The sequence below is a fragment of the Octopus bimaculoides genome, chromosome 27 (assembly GCF_046866305.1).
Source record: "Octopus bimaculoides isolate indiv1 chromosome 27, ASM4686630v1, whole genome shotgun sequence".
NCBI classification, from domain to species: Eukaryota; Metazoa; Mollusca; class Cephalopoda; order Octopoda; family Octopodidae; genus Octopus; species Octopus bimaculoides.
This window is the reverse complement of record NC_142954.1, coordinates 2,483,438-2,507,706: the sequence shown is the minus strand read 5'-3', so window position 1 is coordinate 2,507,706 and position 24,269 is coordinate 2,483,438. Positions and strand designations below refer to the sequence as shown.

Here is a 24,269-nt window from a genome sequence, read left to right as displayed (position 1 = left end):
ACACAGGGGTTGGATAAAATTATGGAAACACCTTAAAATTTCAAACAAATTTATTTTCATATGAGGGTAGGACCGCCTTTGGCAGTAATAATTTTATTTTCTCCAGTCTGTATTCACATACACGTTTATAATTTCTAAAACACTTACTCTCAAATAAGACACATCAAGTGTAGGCAGAGAATATTCAACATTTTACAAATTTGTCACAAAAGCTATTTAAAATTTTCCAAAGAATATTTACATTTTAGTTTCATATTTCTTGTGAGTTAGTGAATTATTTACGAATCTGAATACTATTATTGTTTAATAGGTCCCAAGTTTGAAAGTGTTTCGTTAAGAAAATACTGGTGCCCCCGTTTTGAACAAGATCCGGTGTTGATATATTGAAACAAAAAGACAATTTATTTTTTAAATTTAGTTTATAGATTTGATTGTTTTTGGGGGGTATTTTTTTCAGTTATTTGTCTCTACAACACTTGGAATCTTCTGTGCCCGTCTCTCACTTACTCCCTGAACATTCAACTTAAATTTCAATATGAAAGAGTGTGGAATTAAGTTCTATATTTTGGATGGATAGAAATATGAGGATTCAAATGCACCTCTAAGACGAAAAGAGCAATTTAGGGAAACTTTCTCGAGTGCTCCCTTATTCCACTGAATGCATCAAATGTACTCCAATATACAACAGAGTGCTGAAAAGTTCTTGTGAAAGGCCTGGTTGGAGGCCCAACCTTCTGAGTTTTTTTACAGGGCTTGGAAAAAATTGAAGGACTCCTGCAATAAGTGTGTGAATCTGAGAGAGGCATATCATCATCATTCAACGTTTGTTGTCCATGCTGGCAAGCCAGGGAGCTGCACCTGACTCTAGTCTGATTTGGAATGGTTTCTACAGCTGGATGCCCTTCCTAACGCCAACAACTTTACAGAGTATGCTGGATGCTTTTACATGGCACTGCACAGACAGTTTTATGTGGCACCACCACAAGTGCTTTACACCACCAGAGGGATCGGTCTTGACACTTCTGCAAAGTACGGGTCTTTTTGAGTACAGCAGGGCACCAGGCATCTTGGTCCTTTGTCATCTCGCATGAAAGATTCCGTGCCCTGAGCTCGTTATAAAATCCTAATTAACTGATCCTCCTAAGGCAACAAGCTGGCAGAAACATTAACACGCCACGCGAAATGCTTAGCAGCATTTCTGCTGTCTTTATGTTCCGAGTTAAATTCCACCAAGGTCGACTTTGCCTTTCATCCTTTCGGGGTCGATAAATTAAGTACCAGTCATGTACTGGGGTCGATCTAATCGACTGACCCCACCTCTGCCAAAAATTCAGGCCTTGTGCCTGGAAAAGAAAAGAATTAACTGATCCTCCTGTATTTTCTTTTGTCCAAAGCCAGGAACTTTTGCGCAACCCATCAAATATGCTGGTAGACTTATGAGATCAAATTTACGACAAGTATTCCTCATGTCCCACTGTTCAAAGTCTTCCCTACAGTGTGCGTCCGTTTGTGTTTAGTCAAATGACTGTTACAGATAAACGATTTCCCACATATTTCACAATAATAGGGCCTTTCGCCAGTGTGCCTTCGGTTGTGTGTATTCAAGGAGCTTTTATAAGTGAACGAGTTCCCACAGATGTCACAATGATAAGGCTTTTCTCCAGTGTGTCTTTGTTTATGTTTATTCAAGCTGCTTTTACTAACAAAAGATTTATCACATACGTCACAATGATACGGCTTTTCTCCTGTGTGACTACGAATGTGGGCTATAAGATTACAATTATCGAAGAAGGATTTCCCGCAAATTTCACAGTGAAATGTTTTTTCCCCATTGTGAATTCGTTCATGTCTTTTTAAATCATCATTATTAAAGTAAGATTTCCCACATATTTCGCAGTGGAATTCTTTCTTTCCAATGTGAATTATTTTGTGCCTTGTTAAATTACTGTTTGAGGAGAAATATTTCCCACAAATATCACATTGAGAGGGTTTGTCTCCAGTGTGTACCCTTTTATGAGCAACAAGTAAATAATTATTTAAGAAGGACTTGCCACATATTTCACAGTGAAATGGTGTTTCTCCAGTGTGAACTCTCTTGTGACCAACGAGTATAGAATTATTTAAGAATGATCTTCCACAGATTTCACAGGTATAACGCTTTCCTTCGGTGTGTAATCTTTTGTGGACTCCAAGAGAATATATATTGGCAAATAATTTCCCACATGTTTCACAGTGATGAGATTTTTCCGCACCGTGAGTCCTTTTGTGTTTTGTTAAGAAACTCTTATACGCATAGGACTTACCACACATTTCACACCTGTAGGGTTTTTCACCTGTGTGCATTTTTTTGTGAATCTTTAAATAACATTTATCGACAAATGATTTTCCACATATTTCACAGTTATAGGGTTTCTCTCCAGTGTGACTACGTTTGTGGAGGATAAGGTGAGCTTTCTGATTCAACAATTTCCCACAAATTTCACATCGAAATGGTTTTTTTCCCGTATGTAATCTCGTGTGTTTTGTTAAATTACTTTTATTCACAAAAGATTTTCCACAAATTTTACATTCAATATTACTCTGTTTTGAACTTCCATTATCAGATAAAGGTTTCTTAGCCTTGGGTGTCTGTTTAACTAAACCTATATCATCAGAAACATTTGTATCAGAAATGTCTAACTCATTACCATCCTCCATATTAACTCTGCAGAAATTCTTCAAAATTGATGTCCAAAGATAAAATCTGTTAGGATTCAGTTTCTTGTCTTATGATATCTTTGTCATGGCTCTAAATTTACATTAGAAGGTGAGTTACTGGCTGGGATGTCTCCAAGTGGAACACATATTGCAGACAAAAGGACTTCTGTATCCTACACTAATACTTGTGCATATATTTAACAGAAATTATGTAACCTGGAAACAGAAGGAAAGCAAATGCTCACAAGTGATTGGTAGCAGATGTGCTGGTGGAATTGGTATTCTTGTATGAGGGATTGTTATGGAACATTCAGCACAACTGTAAAGGAAGAAAATATGTGACTGCGTAAGATAAATGTTTAAGAGAGATAACGTGTGTATATATGTACATACATGTACATATACACACACACAAGATTGTTAATTGCATATGGAATAACAGTTTATAATGTGGTGTTGCAATGTTAATACAAATAATCTATACTTTTTTATTGGAATGTCATGCAGGAGTGGCTGTGTGGTAAGTAGCTTGCTTATCAACCACATGGTTCTAAGTTCAGTCCCACTGCATGGCACCTTGGGCAAGTGTCTTCTACTATAGCCTTGGGCTGACCAAAGCCTTGTGAGTGGGTTTGGTAGATGGAAACTGAAAGAAGCCCGTCGTGTATATGTGTGTATGTGTGTGTTTGTGTCCCCCCAACATCGCTTGACAACCGATGCTGGTATGTTTACGTCTCCGTAACTTAGCAAAAGAGACCGATGGAATAAGTACTAGGCTTACAAAGAATAAGTCCTGGGGTCGATTAGCTCGACCAAAGGCGGTGCTCCAGCATGGCTGCAGTCAAATGACTGAAACAAGTAAAAAAATAACAAGTCAAGCAAGCTAATTATTCATCATCATCATTTAACATCCATTTTCCATGTTTCGAGGTCGATAAAGTACCCGTTGTGCACAGGAATCGATATAATCAAGGGCAGGGGTAAAGAGTACGTACATCACCCGTTTTCGGCGCAACAAAAACCCTAGCCCTAACCACCGGGTGTGCGTATTCTTTACTTTTGCCTAATCAACTACCCGTTTCACCGAAACGATGGCCTTGCACCGTAATTTGAACTCAATATTTTAAGATTTAAATATCAAAAGCGAAACTGGTATTCTAGAAAACCACGAAGAATCCAGAAAAGCCAAATGGATATTACGAAGATAATGAAATAAAAACAAAAGCAAAGTTCCTAAAAGAAGCCGAATGTGACCACCCTGTGGTATAATTGAATTGGTTGAAACTTACCAAATAAGTCGTGTCATTAATAAATTTTCTCTGGCTTCAATGATTCCGGTAGCATGAGTTAAATGTTCCTACGAGAAACACATTCAATGATATCGATCTCTTTTCTCATTTACGTCCCGGTCGATGGTAAATCAAAGAAACATCAAAGAACAAAAGAATTGAGTGCGAGACGGAGTTACTTCGAATTAGGAAGAGCAATAATGGTGAATACAAAAGTTAACGGCTTGGCTGAAACGAAATCAATTCTTCAACATCGATAAATCATGCGTTCAACATAAAAATTTTCATTTATATTTTGGATTAGGTTGAATTGATATTTCTTTCTATATGTTGAATAGTTGAAATACCGACTGAGAAAAAAAAGATAAGAAAAAATAATTTCAATTTAAGTTTTTCTTCTTTCACTTATGCAAATGTTGTTGTTGTTTGCACTGATCTGATCAACGGAACAGCCTGCTCGTGAAATTAACGTGCAAGTGGCTGAGCACTCCACAGACACGTGTACCCTTAACGTAGTTCTCGGGGATATTCAGCGTGACACAGTAGGGACAACAGAAACAGGAAGAAAGAGTGAGAGAAAGTTGTGGTGAAAGAGTACAGCAGGGTTCGCCACCATCCCCTGCCGGAGCCTCGTGGAACTTTAGGTGTTTTAGCTCAATAAACACTCACAACGCCCGGTCTGGGAATCGAAACCGCGATCCTATGACCGTGAGTCCGCTGCCCTAACCACTGGGCCATTGCGCCTCCACTCTACACAGTAGTACCTTAGTTTTCAAACAACTCTAATCACACACACACACACACATATATATATATATATATTTACACACAGGGGTTGGATAAAATTATGGAAACACCTTAAAATTTCAAACAAATTTATTTTCATATGAGGGTAGGACCGCCTTTGGCAGTAATAATTTTATTTTCTCCAGTCTGTATTCACATACACGTTTATAATTTCTAAAACACTTACTCTCAAATAAGACACATCAAGTGTAGGCAGAGAATATTCAACATTTTACAAATTTGTCACAAAAGCTATTTAAAATTTTCCAAAGAATATTTACATTTTAGTTTCATATTTCTTGTGAGTTAGTGAATTATTTACGAATCTGAATACTATTATTGTTTAATAGGTCCCAAGTTTGAAAGTGTTTCGTTAAGAAAATACTGGTGCCCCCGTTTTGAACAAGATCCGGTGTTGATATATTGAAACAAAAAGACAATTTATTTTTTAAATTTAGTTTATAGATTTGATTGTTTTTGGGGGGTATTTTTTTCAGTTATTTGTCTCTACAACACTTGGAATCTTCTGTGCCCGTCTCTCACTTACTCCCTGAACATTCAACTTAAATTTCAATATGAAAGAGTGTGGAATTAAGTTCTATATTTTGGATGGATAGAAATATGAGGATTCAAATGCACCTCTAAGACGAAAAGAGCAATTTAGGGAAACTTTCTCGAGTGCTCCCTTATTCCACTGAATGCATCAAATGTACTCCAATATACAACAGAGTGCTGAAAAGTTCTTGTGAAAGGCCTGGTTGGAGGCCCAACCTTCTGAGTTTTTTTACAGGGCTTGGAAAAAATTGAAGGACTCCTGCAATAAGTGTGTGAATCTGAGAGAGGCATATCATCATCATTCAACGTTTGTTGTCCATGCTGGCAAGCCAGGGAGCTGCACCTGACTCTAGTCTGATTTGGAATGGTTTCTACAGCTGGATGCCCTTCCTAACGCCAACAACTTTACAGAGTATGCTGGATGCTTTTACATGGCACTGCACAGACAGTTTTATGTGGCACCACCACAAGTGCTTTACACCACCAGAGGGATCGGTCTTGACACTTCTGCAAAGTACGGGTCTTTTTGAGTACAGCAGGGCACCAGGCATCTTGGTCCTTTGTCATCTCGCATGAAAGATTCCGTGCCCTGAGCTCGTTATAAAATCCTAATTAACTGATCCTCCTAAGGCAACAAGCTGGCAGAAACATTAACACGCCACGCGAAATGCTTAGCAGCATTTCTGCTGTCTTTATGTTCCGAGTTAAATTCCACCAAGGTCGACTTTGCCTTTCATCCTTTCGGGGTCGATAAATTAAGTACCAGTCATGTACTGGGGTCGATCTAATCGACTGACCCCACCTCTGCCAAAAATTCAGGCCTTGTGCCTGGAAAAGAAAAGAATTAACTGATCCTCCTGTATTTTCTTTTGTCCAAAGCCAGGAACTTTTGCGCAACCCATCAAATATGCTGGTAGACTTATGAGATCAAATTTACGACAAGTATTCCTCATGTCCCACTGTTCAAAGTCTTCCCTACAGTGTGCGTCCGTTTGTGTTTAGTCAAATGACTGTTACAGATAAACGATTTCCCACATATTTCACAATAATAGGGCCTTTCGCCAGTGTGCCTTCGGTTGTGTGTATTCAAGGAGCTTTTATAAGTGAACGAGTTCCCACAGATGTCACAATGATAAGGCTTTTCTCCAGTGTGTCTTTGTTTATGTTTATTCAAGCTGCTTTTACTAACAAAAGATTTATCACATACGTCACAATGATACGGCTTTTCTCCTGTGTGACTACGAATGTGGGCTATAAGATTACAATTATCGAAGAAGGATTTCCCGCAAATTTCACAGTGAAATGTTTTTTCCCCATTGTGAATTCGTTCATGTCTTTTTAAATCATCATTATTAAAGTAAGATTTCCCACATATTTCGCAGTGGAATTCTTTCTTTCCAATGTGAATTATTTTGTGCCTTGTTAAATTACTGTTTGAGGAGAAATATTTCCCACAAATATCACATTGAGAGGGTTTGTCTCCAGTGTGTACCCTTTTATGAGCAACAAGTAAATAATTATTTAAGAAGGACTTGCCACATATTTCACAGTGAAATGGTGTTTCTCCAGTGTGAACTCTCTTGTGACCAACGAGTATAGAATTATTTAAGAATGATCTTCCACAGATTTCACAGGTATAACGCTTTCCTTCGGTGTGTAATCTTTTGTGGACTCCAAGAGAATATATATTGGCAAATAATTTCCCACATGTTTCACAGTGATGAGATTTTTCCGCACCGTGAGTCCTTTTGTGTTTTGTTAAGAAACTCTTATACGCATAGGACTTACCACACATTTCACACCTGTAGGGTTTTTCACCTGTGTGCATTTTTTTGTGAATCTTTAAATAACATTTATCGACAAATGATTTTCCACATATTTCACAGTTATAGGGTTTCTCTCCAGTGTGACTACGTTTGTGGAGGATAAGGTGAGCTTTCTGATTCAACAATTTCCCACAAATTTCACATCGAAATGGTTTTTTTCCCGTATGTAATCTCGTGTGTTTTGTTAAATTACTTTTATTCACAAAAGATTTTCCACAAATTTTACATTCAATATTACTCTGTTTTGAACTTCCATTATCAGATAAAGGTTTCTTAGCCTTGGGTGTCTGTTTAACTAAACCTATATCATCAGAAACATTTGTATCAGAAATGTCTAACTCATTACCATCCTCCATATTAACTCTGCAGAAATTCTTCAAAATTGATGTCCAAAGATAAAATCTGTTAGGATTCAGTTTCTTGTCTTATGATATCTTTGTCATGGCTCTAAATTTACATTAGAAGGTGAGTTACTGGCTGGGATGTCTCCAAGTGGAACACATATTGCAGACAAAAGGACTTCTGTATCCTACACTAATACTTGTGCATATATTTAACAGAAATTATGTAACCTGGAAACAGAAGGAAAGCAAATGCTCACAAGTGATTGGTAGCAGATGTGCTGGTGGAATTGGTATTCTTGTATGAGGGATTGTTATGGAACATTCAGCACAACTGTAAAGGAAGAAAATATGTGACTGCGTAAGATAAATGTTTAAGAGAGATAACGTGTGTATATATGTACATACATGTACATATACACACACACAAGATTGTTAATTGCATATGGAATAACAGTTTATAATGTGGTGTTGCAATGTTAATACAAATAATCTATACTTTTTTATTGGAATGTCATGCAGGAGTGGCTGTGTGGTAAGTAGCTTGCTTATCAACCACATGGTTCTAAGTTCAGTCCCACTGCATGGCACCTTGGGCAAGTGTCTTCTACTATAGCCTTGGGCTGACCAAAGCCTTGTGAGTGGGTTTGGTAGATGGAAACTGAAAGAAGCCCGTCGTGTATATGTGTGTATGTGTGTGTTTGTGTCCCCCCAACATCGCTTGACAACCGATGCTGGTATGTTTACGTCTCCGTAACTTAGCAAAAGAGACCGATGGAATAAGTACTAGGCTTACAAAGAATAAGTCCTGGGGTCGATTAGCTCGACCAAAGGCGGTGCTCCAGCATGGCTGCAGTCAAATGACTGAAACAAGTAAAAAAATAACAAGTCAAGCAAGCTAATTATTCATCATCATCATTTAACATCCATTTTCCATGTTTCGAGGTCGATAAAGTACCCGTTGTGCACAGGAATCGATATAATCAAGGGCAGGGGTAAAGAGTACGTACATCACCCGTTTTCGGCGCAACAAAAACCCTAGCCCTAACCACCGGGTGTGCGTATTCTTTACTTTTGCCTAATCAACTACCCGTTTCACCGAAACGATGGCCTTGCACCGTAATTTGAACTCAATATTTTAAGATTTAAATATCAAAAGCGAAACTGGTATTCTAGAAAACCACGAAGAATCCAGAAAAGCCAAATGGATATTACGAAGATAATGAAATAAAAACAAAAGCAAAGTTCCTAAAAGAAGCCGAATGTGACCACCCTGTGGTATAATTGAATTGGTTGAAACTTACCAAATAAGTCGTGTCATTAATAAATTTTCTCTGGCTTCAATGATTCCGGTAGCATGAGTTAAATGTTCCTACGAGAAACACATTCAATGATATCGATCTCTTTTCTCATTTACGTCCCGGTCGATGGTAAATCAAAGAAACATCAAAGAACAAAAGAATTGAGTGCGAGACGGAGTTACTTCGAATTAGGAAGAGCAATAATGGTGAATACAAAAGTTAACGGCTTGGCTGAAACGAAATCAATTCTTCAACATCGATAAATCATGCGTTCAACATAAAAATTTTCATTTATATTTTGGATTAGGTTGAATTGATATTTCTTTCTATATGTTGAATAGTTGAAATACCGACTGAGAAAAAAAAGATAAGAAAAAATAATTTCAATTTAAGTTTTTCTTCTTTCACTTATGCAAATGTTGTTGTTGTTTGCACTGATCTGATCAACGGAACAGCCTGCTCGTGAAATTAACGTGCAAGTGGCTGAGCACTCCACAGACACGTGTACCCTTAACGTAGTTCTCGGGGATATTCAGCGTGACACAGTAGGGACAACAGAAACAGGAAGAAAGAGTGAGAGAAAGTTGTGGTGAAAGAGTACAGCAGGGTTCGCCACCATCCCCTGCCGGAGCCTCGTGGAACTTTAGGTGTTTTAGCTCAATAAACACTCACAACGCCCGGTCTGGGAATCGAAACCGCGATCCTATGACCGTGAGTCCGCTGCCCTAACCACTGGGCCATTGCGCCTCCACTCTACACAGTAGTACCTTAGTTTTCAAACAACTCTAATCACACACACACACACACATATATATATATATATATTTACACACAGGGGTTGGATAAAATTATGGAAACACCTTAAAATTTCAAACAAATTTATTTTCATATGAGGGTAGGACCGCCTTTGGCAGTAATAATTTTATTTTCTCCAGTCTGTATTCACATACACGTTTATAATTTCTAAAACACTTACTCTCAAATAAGACACATCAAGTGTAGGCAGAGAATATTCAACATTTTACAAATTTGTCACAAAAGCTATTTAAAATTTTCCAAAGAATATTTACATTTTAGTTTCATATTTCTTGTGAGTTAGTGAATTATTTACGAATCTGAATACTATTATTGTTTAATAGGTCCCAAGTTTGAAAGTGTTTCGTTAAGAAAATACTGGTGCCCCCGTTTTGAACAAGATCCGGTGTTGATATATTGAAACAAAAAGACAATTTATTTTTTAAATTTAGTTTATAGATTTGATTGTTTTTGGGGGGTATTTTTTTCAGTTATTTGTCTCTACAACACTTGGAATCTTCTGTGCCCGTCTCTCACTTACTCCCTGAACATTCAACTTAAATTTCAATATGAAAGAGTGTGGAATTAAGTTCTATATTTTGGATGGATAGAAATATGAGGATTCAAATGCACCTCTAAGACGAAAAGAGCAATTTAGGGAAACTTTCTCGAGTGCTCCCTTATTCCACTGAATGCATCAAATGTACTCCAATATACAACAGAGTGCTGAAAAGTTCTTGTGAAAGGCCTGGTTGGAGGCCCAACCTTCTGAGTTTTTTTACAGGGCTTGGAAAAAATTGAAGGACTCCTGCAATAAGTGTGTGAATCTGAGAGAGGCATATCATCATCATTCAACGTTTGTTGTCCATGCTGGCAAGCCAGGGAGCTGCACCTGACTCTAGTCTGATTTGGAATGGTTTCTACAGCTGGATGCCCTTCCTAACGCCAACAACTTTACAGAGTATGCTGGATGCTTTTACATGGCACTGCACAGACAGTTTTATGTGGCACCACCACAAGTGCTTTACACCACCAGAGGGATCTGTCTTGACACCTCTGCAAAGTACGGGTCTTTTTGAGAACAGCAGGGCACCAGGCATCTTGGTCCTTTGTCATCTCGCATGAAAGATTCCGTGCCCTGAGCTCGTTATAAAATCCTAATTAACTGATCCTCCTAAGGCAACAAGCTGGCAGAAACATTAACACGCCACGCGAAATGCTTAGCAGCATTTCTGCTGTCTTTATGTTCCGAGTTAAATTCCACCAAGGTCGACTTTGCCTTTCATCCTTTCGGGGTCGATAAATTAAGTACCAGTCATGTACTGGGGTCGATCTAATCGACTGACCCCACCTCTGCCAAAAATTCAGGCCTTGTGCCTGGAAAAGAAAAGAATTAACTGATCCTCCTGTATTTTCTTTTGTCCAAAGCCAGGAACTTTTGCGCAACCCATCAAATATGCTGGTAGACTTATGAGATCAAATTTACGACAAGTATTCCTCATGTCCCACTGTTCAAAGTCTTCCCTACAGTGTGCGTCCGTTTGTGTTTAGTCAAATGACTGTTACAGATAAACGATTTCCCACATATTTCACAATAATAGGGCCTTTCGCCAGTGTGCCTTCGGTTGTGTGTATTCAAGGAGCTTTTATAAGTGAACGAGTTCCCACAGATGTCACAATGATAAGGCTTTTCTCCAGTGTGTCTTTGTTTATGTTTATTCAAGCTGCTTTTACTAACAAAAGATTTATCACATACGTCACAATGATACGGCTTTTCTCCTGTGTGACTACGAATGTGGGCTATAAGATTACAATTATCGAAGAAGGATTTCCCGCAAATTTCACAGTGAAATGTTTTTTCCCCATTGTGAATTCGTTCATGTCTTTTTAAATCATCATTATTAAAGTAAGATTTCCCACATATTTCGCAGTGGAATTCTTTCTTTCCAATGTGAATTATTTTGTGCCTTGTTAAATTACTGTTTGAGGAGAAATATTTCCCACAAATATCACATTGAGAGGGTTTGTCTCCAGTGTGTACCCTTTTATGAGCAACAAGTAAATAATTATTTAAGAAGGACTTGCCACATATTTCACAGTGAAATGGTGTTTCTCCAGTGTGAACTCTCTTGTGACCAACGAGTATAGAATTATTTAAGAATGATCTTCCACAGATTTCACAGGTATAACGCTTTCCTTCGGTGTGTAATCTTTTGTGGACTCCAAGAGAATATATATTGGCAAATAATTTCCCACATGTTTCACAGTGATGAGATTTTTCCGCACCGTGAGTCCTTTTGTGTTTTGTTAAGAAACTCTTATACGCATAGGACTTACCACACATTTCACACCTGTAGGGTTTTTCACCTGTGTGCATTTTTTTGTGAATCTTTAAATAACATTTATCGACAAATGATTTTCCACATATTTCACAGTTATAGGGTTTCTCTCCAGTGTGACTACGTTTGTGGAGGATAAGGTGAGCTTTCTGATTCAACAATTTCCCACAAATTTCACATCGAAATGGTTTTTTTCCCGTATGTAATCTCTTGTGTTTTGTTAAATTACTTTTATTCACAAAAGATTTTCCACAAATTTTACATTCAATATTACTCTGTTTTGAACTTCCATTATCAGATAAAGGTTTCTTAGCCTTGGGTGTCTGTTTAACTAAACCTATATCATCAGAAACATTTGTATCAGAAATGTCTAACTCATTACCATCCTCCATATTAACTCTGCAGAAATTCTTCAAAATTGATGTCCAAGGATAAAATCTGTTAGGATTCAGTTTCTTGTCTTATGATATCTTTGTCATGGCTCAAAATTTACATTAGAAGGTGAGTTACTGGCTGGGATGTCTCCAAGTGGAACACATATTGCGACAAAAGGACTTCTGTACCCTACACTAATACTTGTGCATATATTTAACAGAAATTATGTAACCTGGAAACAGAGGGAAAGCAAATGCTCACAAGTGATTGGTAGCAGATGTGCTGGTGGAATTGGTATTCTTGTATGATGGATTGTAATGGAACATTCAGCACAACTGTAAAGGAAGAAAATATGTGACTGCGTAAGATAAATGTTTAAGAGAGATAACGTGTGTATATATGTACATACATGTACATATACACACACACAAGATTGTTAATTGCATATGGAATAACAGTTTATAATGTGGTGTTGCAATGTTAATACAAATAATCTATACTTTTTTATTGGAATGTCATGCAGGAGTGGCTGTGTGGTAAGTAGCTTGATTATCAACCACATGGTTCTAAGTTCAGTCCCACTGCATGGCACCTTGGGCAAGTGTCTTCTACTATAGCCTTGGGCTGACCAAAGCCTTGTGAGTGGGTTTGGTAGATGGAAACTGAAAGAAGCCCGTCGTGTATATGTGTGTGTGTGTGTTTGTGTCCCCCCAACATCGCTTGACAACCGATGCTGGTATGTTTACGTCTCCGTAACTTAGCAAAAGAGACCGATGGAATAAGTACTAGGCTTACAAAGAATAAGTCCTGGGGTCGATTAGCTCGACCAAAGGCGGTGCTCCAGCATGGCTGCAGTCAAATGACTGAAACAAGTAAAAAAATAACAAGTCAAGCAAGCTAATTATTCATCATCATCATTTAACATCCATTTTCCATGTTTCGAGGTCGATAAAGTACCCGTTGTGCACAGGAATCGATATAATCAAGGGCAGGGGTAAAGAGTAAGTACATCACCCGTTTTCGGCGCAACAAAAACCCTAGCCCTAACCACCGGGTGTGCGTATTCTTTACTTTTGCCTAATCAACTACCCGTTTCACCGAAACGATGGCCTTGCACCGTAATTTGAACTCAATATTTTAAGATTTAAATATCAAAAGCGAAACTGGTATTCTAGAAAACCACGAAGAATCCAGAAAAGCCAAATAGATATTACGAAGATAATGAAATAAAAACAAAAGCAAAGTTCCTAAAAGAAGCCGAATGTGACCACCCTGTGGTATAATTGAATTGGTTGAAACTTACCAAATAAGTCGTGTCATTAATAAATTTTCTCTGGCTTCAATGATTCCGGTAGCATGAGTTAAATGTTCCTACGAGAAACACATTCAATGATATCGATCTCTTTTCTCATTTACGTCCCGGTCGATGGTAAATCAAAGAAACATCAAAGAACAAAAGAATTGAGTGCGAGACGGAGTTACTTCGAATTAGGAAGAGCAATAATGGTGAATACAAAAGTTAACGGCTTGGCTGAAACGAAATCAATTCTTCAACATCGATAAATCATGCGTTCAACATAAAAATTTTCATTTATATTTTGGATTAGGTTGAATTGATATTTCTTTCTATATGTTGAATAGTTGAAATACCGACTGAGAAAAAAAAGATAAGAAAAAATAATTTCAATTTAAGTTTTTCTTCTTTCACTTATGCAAATGTTGTTGTTGTTTGCACTGATCTGATCAACGGAACAGCCTGCTCGTGAAATTAACGTGCAAGTGGCTGAGCACTCCACAGACACGTGTACCCTTAACGTAGTTCTCGGGGATATTCAGCGTGACACAGTAGGGACAACAGAAACAGGAAGAAAGAGTGAGAGAAAGTTGTGGTGAAAGAGTACAGCAGGGTTCGCCACCATCCCCTGCCGGAGCCTCGTGGAACTTTAGGTGTTTTAGCTCAATAAACACTCACAACGCCCGGTCTGGGAATCGAAACCGCGATCCTATGACCGTGAGTCCGCTGCCTTAACCACTGGGCCATTGCGCCTCCACTCTACACAGTAGTACCTTAGTTTTCAAACAACTCTAATCACACACACACACACACACACACATATATATATATATATATATATATATATATATATATATATATTTACACACAGGGGTTGGATAAAATTATGGAAACACCTTAAAATTTCAAACAAATTTATTTTCACATGAGGGTAGGACCGCCTTTGGCAGTAATAATTTTATTTTCTCCAGTCTGTATTCACATACACGTTTATAATTTCTAAAACACTTTCTCTCAAATAAGACACATCAAGTGTAGGCAGAGAATATTCAACATTTTACAAATTTGTCACAAAAGCTATTTAAAATTTTCCAAAGAATATTTACATTTTAGTTTCATATTTCTTGTGAGTTAGTGAATTATTTACGAATCTGAATACTATTATTGTTTAATAGGTCCCAAGTTTGAAAGTGTTTCGTTAAGAAAATACTGGTGTCCCCGTTTTGAACAAGATCCGGTGTTGATATATTGAAACAAAAAGACAATTTATTTTTTAAATTTAGTTTATAGATTTGATTGTTTTTGGGGGGTATTTTTTTCAGTTATTTGTCTCTACAACACTTGGAATCTTCTGTGCCCGTCTCTCACTTACTCCCTGAACATTCAACTTAAATTTCAATATGAAAGAGTGTGGAATTAAGTTCTATATTTTGGATGGATAGAAATATGAGGATTCAAATGCACCTCTAAGACGAAAAGAGCAATTTAGGGAAACTTTCTCGAGTGCTCCCTTATTCCACTGAATGCATCAAATGTACTCCAATATACAACAGAGTGCTGAAAAGTTCTTGTGAAAGGCCTGGTTGGAGGCCCAACCTTCTGAGTTTTTTTACAGGGCTTGGAAAAAATTGAAGGACTCCTGCAATAAGTGTGTGAATCTGAGAGAGGCATATCATCATCATTCAACGTTTGTTGTCCATGCTGGCAAGCCAGGGAGCTGCACCTGACTCTAGTCTGATTTGGAATGGTTTCTACAGCTGGATGCCCTTCCTAACGCCAACAACTTTACAGAGTATGCTGGATGCTTTTACATGGCACTGCACAGACAGTTTTATGTGGCACCACCACAAGTGCTTTACACCACCAGAGGGATCTGTCTTGACACCTCTGCAAAGTACGGGTCTTTTTGAGTACAGCAGGGCACCAGGCATCTTGGTCCTTTGTCATCTCGCATGAAAGATTCCGTGCCCTGAGCTCGTTATAAAATCCTAATTAACTGATCCTCCTAAGGCAACAAGCTGGCAGAAACATTAACACGCCACGCGAAATGCTTAGCAGCATTTCTGCTGTCTTTATGTTCCGAGTTAAATTCCACCAAGGTCGACTTTGCCTTTCATCCTTTCGGGGTCGATAAATTAAGTACCAGTCATGTACTGGGGTCGATCTAATCGACTGACCCCACCTCTGCCAAAAATTCAGGCCTTGTGCCTGGAAAAGAAAAGAATTAACTGATCCTCCTGTATTTTCTTTTGTCCAAAGCCAGGAAGTTTTGCGCAACCCATCAAATATGCTGGTAGACTTATGAGATCAAATTTACGACAAGTATTCCTCATGTCCCACTGTTCAAAGTCTTCCCTACAGTGTGCGTCCGTTTGTGTTTAGTCAAATGACTGTTACAGATAAACGATTTCCCACATATTTCACAATAATAGGGCCTTTCGCCAGTGTGCCTTCGGTTGTGTGTATTCAAGGAGCTTTTATAAGTGAACGAGTTCCCACAGATGTCACAATGATAAGGCTTTTCTCCAGTGTGTCTTTGTTTATGTTTATTCAAGCTGCTTTTACTAACAAAAGATTTATCACATACGTCACAATGATACGGCTTTTCTCCTGTGTGACTACGAATGTGGGCTATAAGATTACAATTATCGAAGAAGGATTTCCCGCAAATTTCACAGTGAAATGTTTTTTCCCCATTGTGAATTCGTTCATGTCTTTTTAAATCATCATTATTAAAGTAAGATTTCCCACATATTTCGCAGTGGAATTCTTTCTTTCCAATGTGAATTATTTTGTGCCTTGTTAAATTACTGTTTGAGGAGAAATATTTCCCACAAATATCACATTCAGAGGGTTTGTCTCCAGTGTGTACCCTTTTATGAGCAACAAGTAAATAATTATTTAAGAAGGACTTGCCACATATTTCACAGTGAAATGGTGTTTCTCCAGTGTGAACTCTCTTGTGACCAACGAGTATAGAATTATTTAAGAATGATCTTCCACAGATTTCACAGGTATAACGCTTTCCTTCGGTGTGTAATCTTTTGTGGACTCCAAGAGAATATATATTGGCAAATAATTTCCCACATGTTTCACAGTGATGAGATTTTTCCGCACCGTGAGTCCTTTTGTGTTTTGTTAAGAAACTCTTATACGCATAGGACTTACCACACATTTCACACCTGTAGGGTTTTTCACCTGTGTGCATTTTTTTGTGAATCTTTAAATAACATTTATCGACAAATGATTTTCCACATATTTCACAGTTATAGGGTTTCTCTCCAGTGTGACTACGTTTGTGGAGGATAAGGTGAGCTTTCTGATTCAACAATTTCCCACAAATTTCACATCGAAATGGTTTTTTTCCCGTATGTAATCTCTTGTGTTTTGTTAAATTACTTTTATTCACAAAAGATTTTCCACAAATTTTACATTCAATATTACTCTGTTTTGAACTTCCATTATCAGATAAAGGTTTCTTAGCCTTGGGTGTCTGTTTAACTAAACCTATATCATCAGAAACATTTGTATCAGAAATGTCTAACTCATTACCATCCTCCATATTAACTCTGCAGAAATTCTTCAAAATTGATGTCCAAGGATAAAATCTGTTAGGATTCAGTTTCTTGTCTTATGATATCTTTGTCATGGCTCTAAATTTACATTAGAAGGTGAGTTACTGGCTGGGATGTCTCCAAGTGGAACACATATTGCAGACAAAAGGACTTATGTATCCTACACTAATACTTGTGCATATATTTAACAGAAATTATGTAACCTGGAAACAGAGGGAAAGCAAATGCTCACAAGTGATTGGTAGCAGATGTGCTGGTGGAATTGGTATTCTTGTATGATGGATTGTAATGGAACATTCAGCACAACTGTAAAGGAAGAAAATATGTGACTGCATAAGATAAATGTTTAAGAGAGATAACGTGTGTATATATGTACATACATGTACATATACACACACACAAGATTGTTAATTGCATATGGAATAACAGTTTATAATGTGGTGTTGCAATGTTAATACAAATAATCTATACTTTTTTATTGGAATGTCATGCAGGAGTGGCTGTGTGGTAAGTAGCTTGCTTATCAACCACATGGTTCTAAGTTCAGTTCCACTGCATGGCACCTTGGGCAAGTGTCTTCTACTATAGCCTTGGGCTGACCAAAGCCTTGTGAGTGGGTTTGGTAGATGGAAACTGAAAGAAGCCCGTCGTGTATATGTGTGTGTGTGTGTTTGTGTCCCCCCAACATCGCTTGACAACCGATGCTGGTATGTTTACGTCTCCGTAACTTAGCAAAAGAGACCGATGGAATAAGTACTAGGCTTACAAAGAATAAGTCCTGGGGTCGATTAGCTCGACCAAAGGCGGTGCTCCAGCATGGCTGCAGTCAAATGACTGAAACAAGTAAAAAAATAACAAGTCAAGCAAGCTAATTATTCATCATCATCATTTAACATCCATTTTCCATGTTTCGAGGTCGATAAAGTACCCGTTGTGCACAGGAATCGATATAATCAAGGGCAGGGGTAAAGAGTACGTACATCACCCGTTTTCGGCGCAACAAAAACCCTAGCCCTAACCACCGGGTGTGCGTATTCTTTACTTTTGCCTAATCAACTACCCGTTTCACCGAAACGATGGCCTTGCACCGTAATTTGAACTCAATATTTTAAGATTTAAATATCAAAAGCGAAACTGGTATTCTAGAAAACCACGAAGAATCCAGAAAAGCCAAATGGATATTACGAAGATAATGAAATAAAAACAAAAGCAAAGTTCCTAAAAGAAGCCGAATGTGACCACCCTGTGGTATAATTGAATTGGTTGAAACTTACCAAATAAGTCGTGTCATTAATAAATTTTCTCTGGCTTCAATGATTCCGGTAGCATGAGTTAAATGTTCCTACGAGAAACACATTCAATGATATCGATCTCTTTTCTCATTTACGTCCCGGTCGATGGTAAATCAAAGAAACATCAAAGAACAAAAGAATTGAGTGCGAGACGGAGTTACTTCGAATTAGGAAGAGCAATAATGGTGAATACAAAAGTTAACGGCTTGGCTGAAACGAAATCAATTCTTCAACATCGATAAATCATGCGTTCACCATAAAAATTTTCATTTATATTTTGGATTAGGTTGAATTGATATTTCTTTCTATATGTTGAATAGTTGAAATACCGACTGAGAAAAAAAAGATAAGAAAAAATAATTTCAATTTAAGTTTTTCTTCTTTCACTTATGCAAATGTTGTTGTTGTTTGCACTGATCTGATCAACGGAACAGCCTGCTCGTGAAATTAACGTGCAAGTGGCTGAGCACTCCACAGACACGTGTACCCTTAACGTAGTTCTCGGGGATATTCAGCGTGACACAGTAGGGACAACAGAAACAGGAAGAAAGAGTGAGAGAAAGTTGTGGTGAAAGAGTACAGCAGGGTTCGCCACCATCCCCTGCCGGAGCCTCGTGGAACTTTAGGTGTTTTAGCTCAATAAACACTCACAACGCCCGGTCTGGGAATCGAAACCGCGATCCTATGACCGTGAGTCCGCTGCCCTAACCACTGGGCCATTGCGCCTCCACTCTACACAGTAGTACCTTAGTTTTCAAACAACTCTAATCACACACACACACACATATATATATATATATATATTTACACACAGGGGTTGGATAAAATTATGGAAACACCTTAAAATTTCAAACAAATTTATTTTCATATGAGGGTAGGACCGCCTTTGGCAGTAATAATTTTATTTTCTCCAGTCTGTATTCACATACACGTTTATAATTTCTAAAACACTTACTCTCAAATAAGACACATCAAGTGTAGGCAGAGAATATTCAACATTTTACAAATTTGTCACAAAAGCTATTTAAAATTTTCCAAAGAATATTTACATTTTAGTTTCATATTTCTTGTGAGTTAGTGAATTATTTACGAATCTGAATACTATTATTGTTTAATAGGTCCCAAGTTTGAAAGTGTTTCGTTAAGAAAATACTGGTGCCCCCGTTTTGAACAAGATCCGGTGTTGATATATTGAAACAAAAAGACAATTTATTTTTTAAATTTAGTTTATAGATTTGATTGTTTTTGGGGGGTATTTTTTTCAGTTATTTGTCTCTACAACACTTGGAATCTTCTGTGCCCGTCTCTCACTTACTCCCTGAACATTCAACTTAAATTTCAATATGAAAGAGTGTGGAATTAAGTTCTATATTTTGGATGGATAGAAATATGAGGATTCAAATGCACCTCTAAGACGAAAAGAGCAATTTAGGGAAACTTTCTCGAGTGCTCCCTTATTCCACTGAATGCATCAAATGTACTCCAATATACAACAGAGTGCTGAAAAGTTCTTATGAAAGGCCTGGTTGGAGGCCCAACCTTCTGAGTTTTTTTACAGGGCTTGGAAAAAATTGAAGGACTCCTGCAATAAGTGTGTGAATCTGAGAGAGGCATATCATCATCATTCAACGTTTGTTGTCCATGCTGGCAAGCCAGGGAGCTGCACCTGACTCTAGTCTGATTTGGAATGGTTTCTACAGCTGGATGCCCTTCCTAACGCCAACAACTTTACAGAGTATGCTGGATGCTTTTACATGGCACTGCACAGACAGTTTTATGTGGCACCACCACAAGTGCTTTACACCACCAGAGGGATCTGTCTTGACACCTCTGCAAAGTACGGGTCTTTTTGAGTACAGCAGGGCACCAGGCATCTTGGTCCTTTGTCATCTCGCATGAAAGATTCCGTGCCCTGAGCTCGTTATAAAATCCTAATTAACTGATCCTCCTAAGGCAACAAGCTGGCAGAAACATTAACACGCCACGCGAAATGCTTAGCAGCATTTCTGCTGTCTTTATGTTCCGAGTTAAATTCCACCAAGGTCGACTTTGCCTTTCATCCTTTCGGGGTCGATAAATTAAGTACCAGTCATGTACTGGGGTCGATCTAATCGACTGACCCCACCTCTGCCAAAAATTCAGGCCTTGTGCCTGGAAAAGAAAAGAATTAACTGATCCTCCTGTATTTTCTTTTGTCCAAAGCCAGGAAGTTTTGCGCAACCCATCAAATATGCTGGTAGACTTATGAGATCAAATTTACGACAAGTATTCCTCATGTCCCACTGTTCAAAGTCTTCCCTACAGTGTGCGTCCGTTTGTGTTTAGTCAAATGACTGTTACAGATAAACGATTTCCCACATATTTCACAATAATAGGGCCTTTCGCCAGTGTGCCTTCGGTTGTGTGTATTCAAGGAGCTTTTACAAGTGAACGAGTTCCCACAGATGTCACAATGATAAGGCTTTTCTCCAGTGTGTCTTTGTTTATGTTTATTCAAGCTGCTTTTACTAACAAAAGATTTATCACATACGTCACAATGATACGGCTTTTCTCCTGTGTGACTACGAATGTGGGCTATAAGATTACAATTATCGAAGAAGGATTTCCCGCAAATTTCACAGTGAAATGTTTTTTCCCCATTGTGAATTCGTTCATGTCTTTTTAAATCATCATTATTAAAGTAAGATTTCCCACATATTTCGCAGTGGAATTCTTTCTTTCCAATGTGAATTATTTTGTGCCTTGTTAAATTACTGTTTGAGGAGAAATATTTCCCACAAATATCACATTGAGAGGGTTTGTCTCCAGTGTGTACCCTTTTATGAGCAACAAGTAAATAATTATTTAAGAAGGACTTGCCACATATTTCACAGTGAAATGGTGTTTCTCCAGTGTGAACTCTCTTGTGACCAATGAGTAAAGAATTATTTAAGAATGATCTTCCACAGATTTCACAGGTATAACGCTTTCCTTCGGTGTGTAATCTTTTGTGGACTCCAAGAGAATATATATTGGCAAATAATTTCCCACATGTTTCACAGTGATGAGATTTTTCCGCACCGTGAGTCCTTTTGTGTTTTGTTAAGAAACTCTTATACGCATAGGACTTACCACACATTTCACACCTGTAGGGTTTTTCACCTGTGTGGCTACGAATGTGGAGGACAAGGAGATAATTGTAAGCAAATAATTTTCCACATATTTGGCAGGAGAAAGGTTTTTCTCCACTGTGCCTCTTTTTGTGGGCCTTTAGATAATAATATTCAACAAAAGACTTTCCACATATTTCACAGTGGTAAAGTTTTTCCTCAGTGTGTATTTCTTTGTGAGCATTTAAAGTAGTTTTATCAACAAATTTTTTTCCACATATTTCACAGCGGAAAGGTTTTTCCTTAGTGTGACTACGTTTGTGGACAACAAGATGAGACTCCTGATTCAATGATTTTCCACTAATTTCATACTGAAGTGGTCTTTCCCCAGTGTGTAGTCTTTTGTGTTTTTTTAAACTTGTGCAATTTACAAAAGATTCCCCACAAATTTCACAATTAACAGTTCTCTGTAATGAACTTTCATTATCAGATAAAGGTTTCTTACCATGAGATAATGGTTCTTCAGCATCAGATGTCTGTTTAATCGAATCTATATTCTCAGAAACATTTGTGTTAGAAGTGTCTGAGTGATTACCATCCTCCATATTAACTCTGGAGGAATTCTTGAAAACTGATGCCTGTGGTTATAATCTATTATGGTTCAGTTTCTTGTCTTATGATGTCCAAATCATGGGACTCTGTTTACTTATGTAGAAAATATGCAATGTAGATATCTTTTCTATGTAACACTAGAATATCTGTTACTGGCTGGGACATCTCCAAGTGGTACACATATTGTAGACCAAATGACTTTTATTTCTATGTTGATAATTATGGATACAGTTGACTGAAGTTATCTACAATGAAAACAGAGAGACACAGCATCTGTAAATGACTGGTTGTAGATGTTCTGGTGGAATCGGTATCTTTGTATGGCGAATTGTAAAGGGACATTGAGCACAACTGTAAAGAAAGAAAATATATGATTGTATGAGATAGATGTTGAAGAGAGGTAACGTGTGTAGGCATAAACACACACATAAACATACATACGTTGAATTGTAAACCACATAAGGTAGAAAAGTGATGTGAAGTTAATACAAATAATACATAGTTTGGATTTAAATGTCAGCTGAAAAGCCAGGGAAGCTAATTACTCAATATTTGATAATTAAAATGTTTCAGCTGTCCTGAAAAGTGAAGAAAAACCAATTAACGATGTGACATAGTTTGTGATGAAAATAGAATAGTTAATCATCCAGGTGACGGAACACCGACCCTGATGTGTGATATCCGTTGCTTTTAGTTATCTATAAACATTAAACATTCTGATTACTCTGCCAAATGTAATGCTAATTTATTCACATTGTTTTGAATTAAATACACATTATCGACTGGCACAGGTGCTGCAAAAAACGGAAGAACCTTCCCTGGAAGTCTGTCAGTCGAGAGCTCTACTGTGATGCTTTGAAGCATTTGAGGTTGGATATATGAAGCGCGAAGAATTGAATTCTTCATTACGACAATGCATCCTGTCACCAAGCTCTCCTCACTCATGAAGTTCTCGCGAAAAACATGGTGTTGCTTCTGCACCTACCCTATTCGCCAGATTTAGCACATGCGGACATCCATCTCTTTATCAAGATAGAAATGCAGCTCAAAGGTCGTCGTTTTAATTTTGTTGCCGAGATCCAGAGTCCTTGACTAGCTTACGGAAAACGACTTCCAGGCCAGATTCCAAAAGTGGTTCGAGTACTGGGACCGGTGCATTGCTTAACAAGGTTGCTATTTAAAACGAGTTTTTTTTTAAACTCAGGTAAACATGTGATAAGCTTCTCTCAGTTTCCGTCAATCAAATCCAATCACAGGGCATTGGTCGGCTCAGAACATTAGTAGAAGACACTTACCCAAGGTAACACGTAGTGGGACTGTACGCAGAACTATGTGGTTGGAAAGCAAGCTTTTTACCACACAACCATTGTCAGCGCGTACGTGTGCAGCTGCGTTTTTAGCCTGTCTGGGGAGGGGAAATGCCTATGGTCAGATATACGTAGTTCGAAATACTGAGTGAACGGAGTGTTTTTCATGTGGTACAAGTCTTTAATATCTTATGATTTAAAGAAGATAAAAAGCTAAACTCCTAGTCTACACCCATCCAAATGAGAAAAGAAAAGCCATAAATTAGTCATTACGAAGGCAACCGAATGAAAAAGAAAAGCTAAATTCCAAGACAAATGTGACATGAGTAGGATATAATTAAACTACCTGAAACTTACCAAGCTGGCCGTGTCGTTGAAAAATTTTCTCTGGCTTCAATAATTCTGGTTATATGAGTAAAATGTCCCTATCACGATTTAATACTACGAGAAACACATTCTATAATATCGATTTCTTTTCTCATTTATATCCCAGCCGAAGGTAAATCAAAGAAACGTCAACAAACAAAAGACTTATTGCGGGTAAAAGTGACATTAAACGGTGTTCATTCAAATTAGGAACAACAATAATGGTGAATACAAAAGTTAACTTGGCTTGCCTGAAAAGAAATCAATTCTTCATAATTCATAAAATGGGCATTCACCACTAGATTTTCGTTTATATATATATATTTTGTATATGTTTAATTTTTGATATACTGATTGTGAAAAGAGAATTATGTCTCCCATCCTTTCCACTTATGACAATATCGCGCCTTTTAAAATAAAATACATTTCC

At 37.8% G+C, this 24,269-nt stretch overlaps 3 protein-coding genes across 3 annotated transcripts; all 3 read right to left on the bottom strand.

The window, feature by feature from the left end:
- Nucleotides 1-32: 32 nt before the first annotated feature.
- On the bottom strand, nucleotides 33-4,722 carry LOC149130792 (uncharacterized). The gene is made up of 2 exons (XM_089343528.1): nucleotides 3,987-4,722; nucleotides 33-3,016 (listed from the first exon to the last, which is right to left on the bottom strand). The coding sequence occupies exon 2, from the start codon at nucleotides 2,695-2,697 to the stop codon at nucleotides 1,465-1,467; it is 1,233 nt and encodes a 410-aa protein (XP_089199654.1). The 5' UTR covers nucleotides 2,698-3,016; nucleotides 3,987-4,722; the 3' UTR covers nucleotides 33-1,464.
- Nucleotides 4,723-4,844: 122 nt separating this feature from the next.
- LOC149130791 (uncharacterized) lies at nucleotides 4,845-14,364 on the bottom strand. The gene is made up of 3 exons (XM_089343558.1): nucleotides 13,608-14,364; nucleotides 11,119-12,639; nucleotides 4,845-7,431 (listed from the first exon to the last, which is right to left on the bottom strand). Exons 2-3 carry the CDS (start codon nucleotides 12,319-12,321, stop codon nucleotides 6,277-6,279), a joined length of 2,358 nt encoding a protein of 785 aa, XP_089199684.1. The 5' UTR covers nucleotides 12,322-12,639; nucleotides 13,608-14,364; the 3' UTR covers nucleotides 4,845-6,276.
- Nucleotides 14,365-14,495: 131 nt separating this feature from the next.
- Nucleotides 14,496-23,970, bottom strand: LOC149130790 (uncharacterized). The gene is made up of 3 exons (XM_089343559.1): nucleotides 23,831-23,970; nucleotides 20,768-22,517; nucleotides 14,496-16,977 (listed from the first exon to the last, which is right to left on the bottom strand). The coding sequence occupies exons 2-3, from the start codon at nucleotides 22,157-22,159 to the stop codon at nucleotides 15,928-15,930; spliced, it is 2,442 nt and encodes an 813-aa protein (XP_089199685.1). The 5' UTR covers nucleotides 22,160-22,517; nucleotides 23,831-23,970; the 3' UTR covers nucleotides 14,496-15,927.
- Nucleotides 23,971-24,269: the final 299 nt, after the last annotated feature.

Bases quoted from the DNA above. Each gene is read 5' to 3' on its own strand.
- LOC149130791 (XM_089343558.1), bottom strand. From the start codon at position 12,321: ATGGAGGATGGTAATGAGTTAGACATTTCTGATACAAATGTTTCTGAT. The intron at 7,432-11,118 runs GTAGGGAAGACT...CAGACACCCAAG, and splicing joins AACACAAACGGACGCACACT to GCTAAGAAACCTTTATCTGA.
- LOC149130790 (XM_089343559.1), bottom strand. From the start codon at position 22,159: ATGGAGGATGGTAATCACTCAGACACTTCTAACACAAATGTTTCTGAG. The intron at 16,978-20,767 runs GTAGGGAAGACT...ACAAAACACAAG, and splicing joins AACACAAACGGACGCACACT to AGATTACATACGGGAAAAAA.
- LOC149130792 (XM_089343528.1), bottom strand. From the start codon at position 2,697: ATGGAGGATGGTAATGAGTTAGACATTTCTGATACAAATGTTTCTGAT.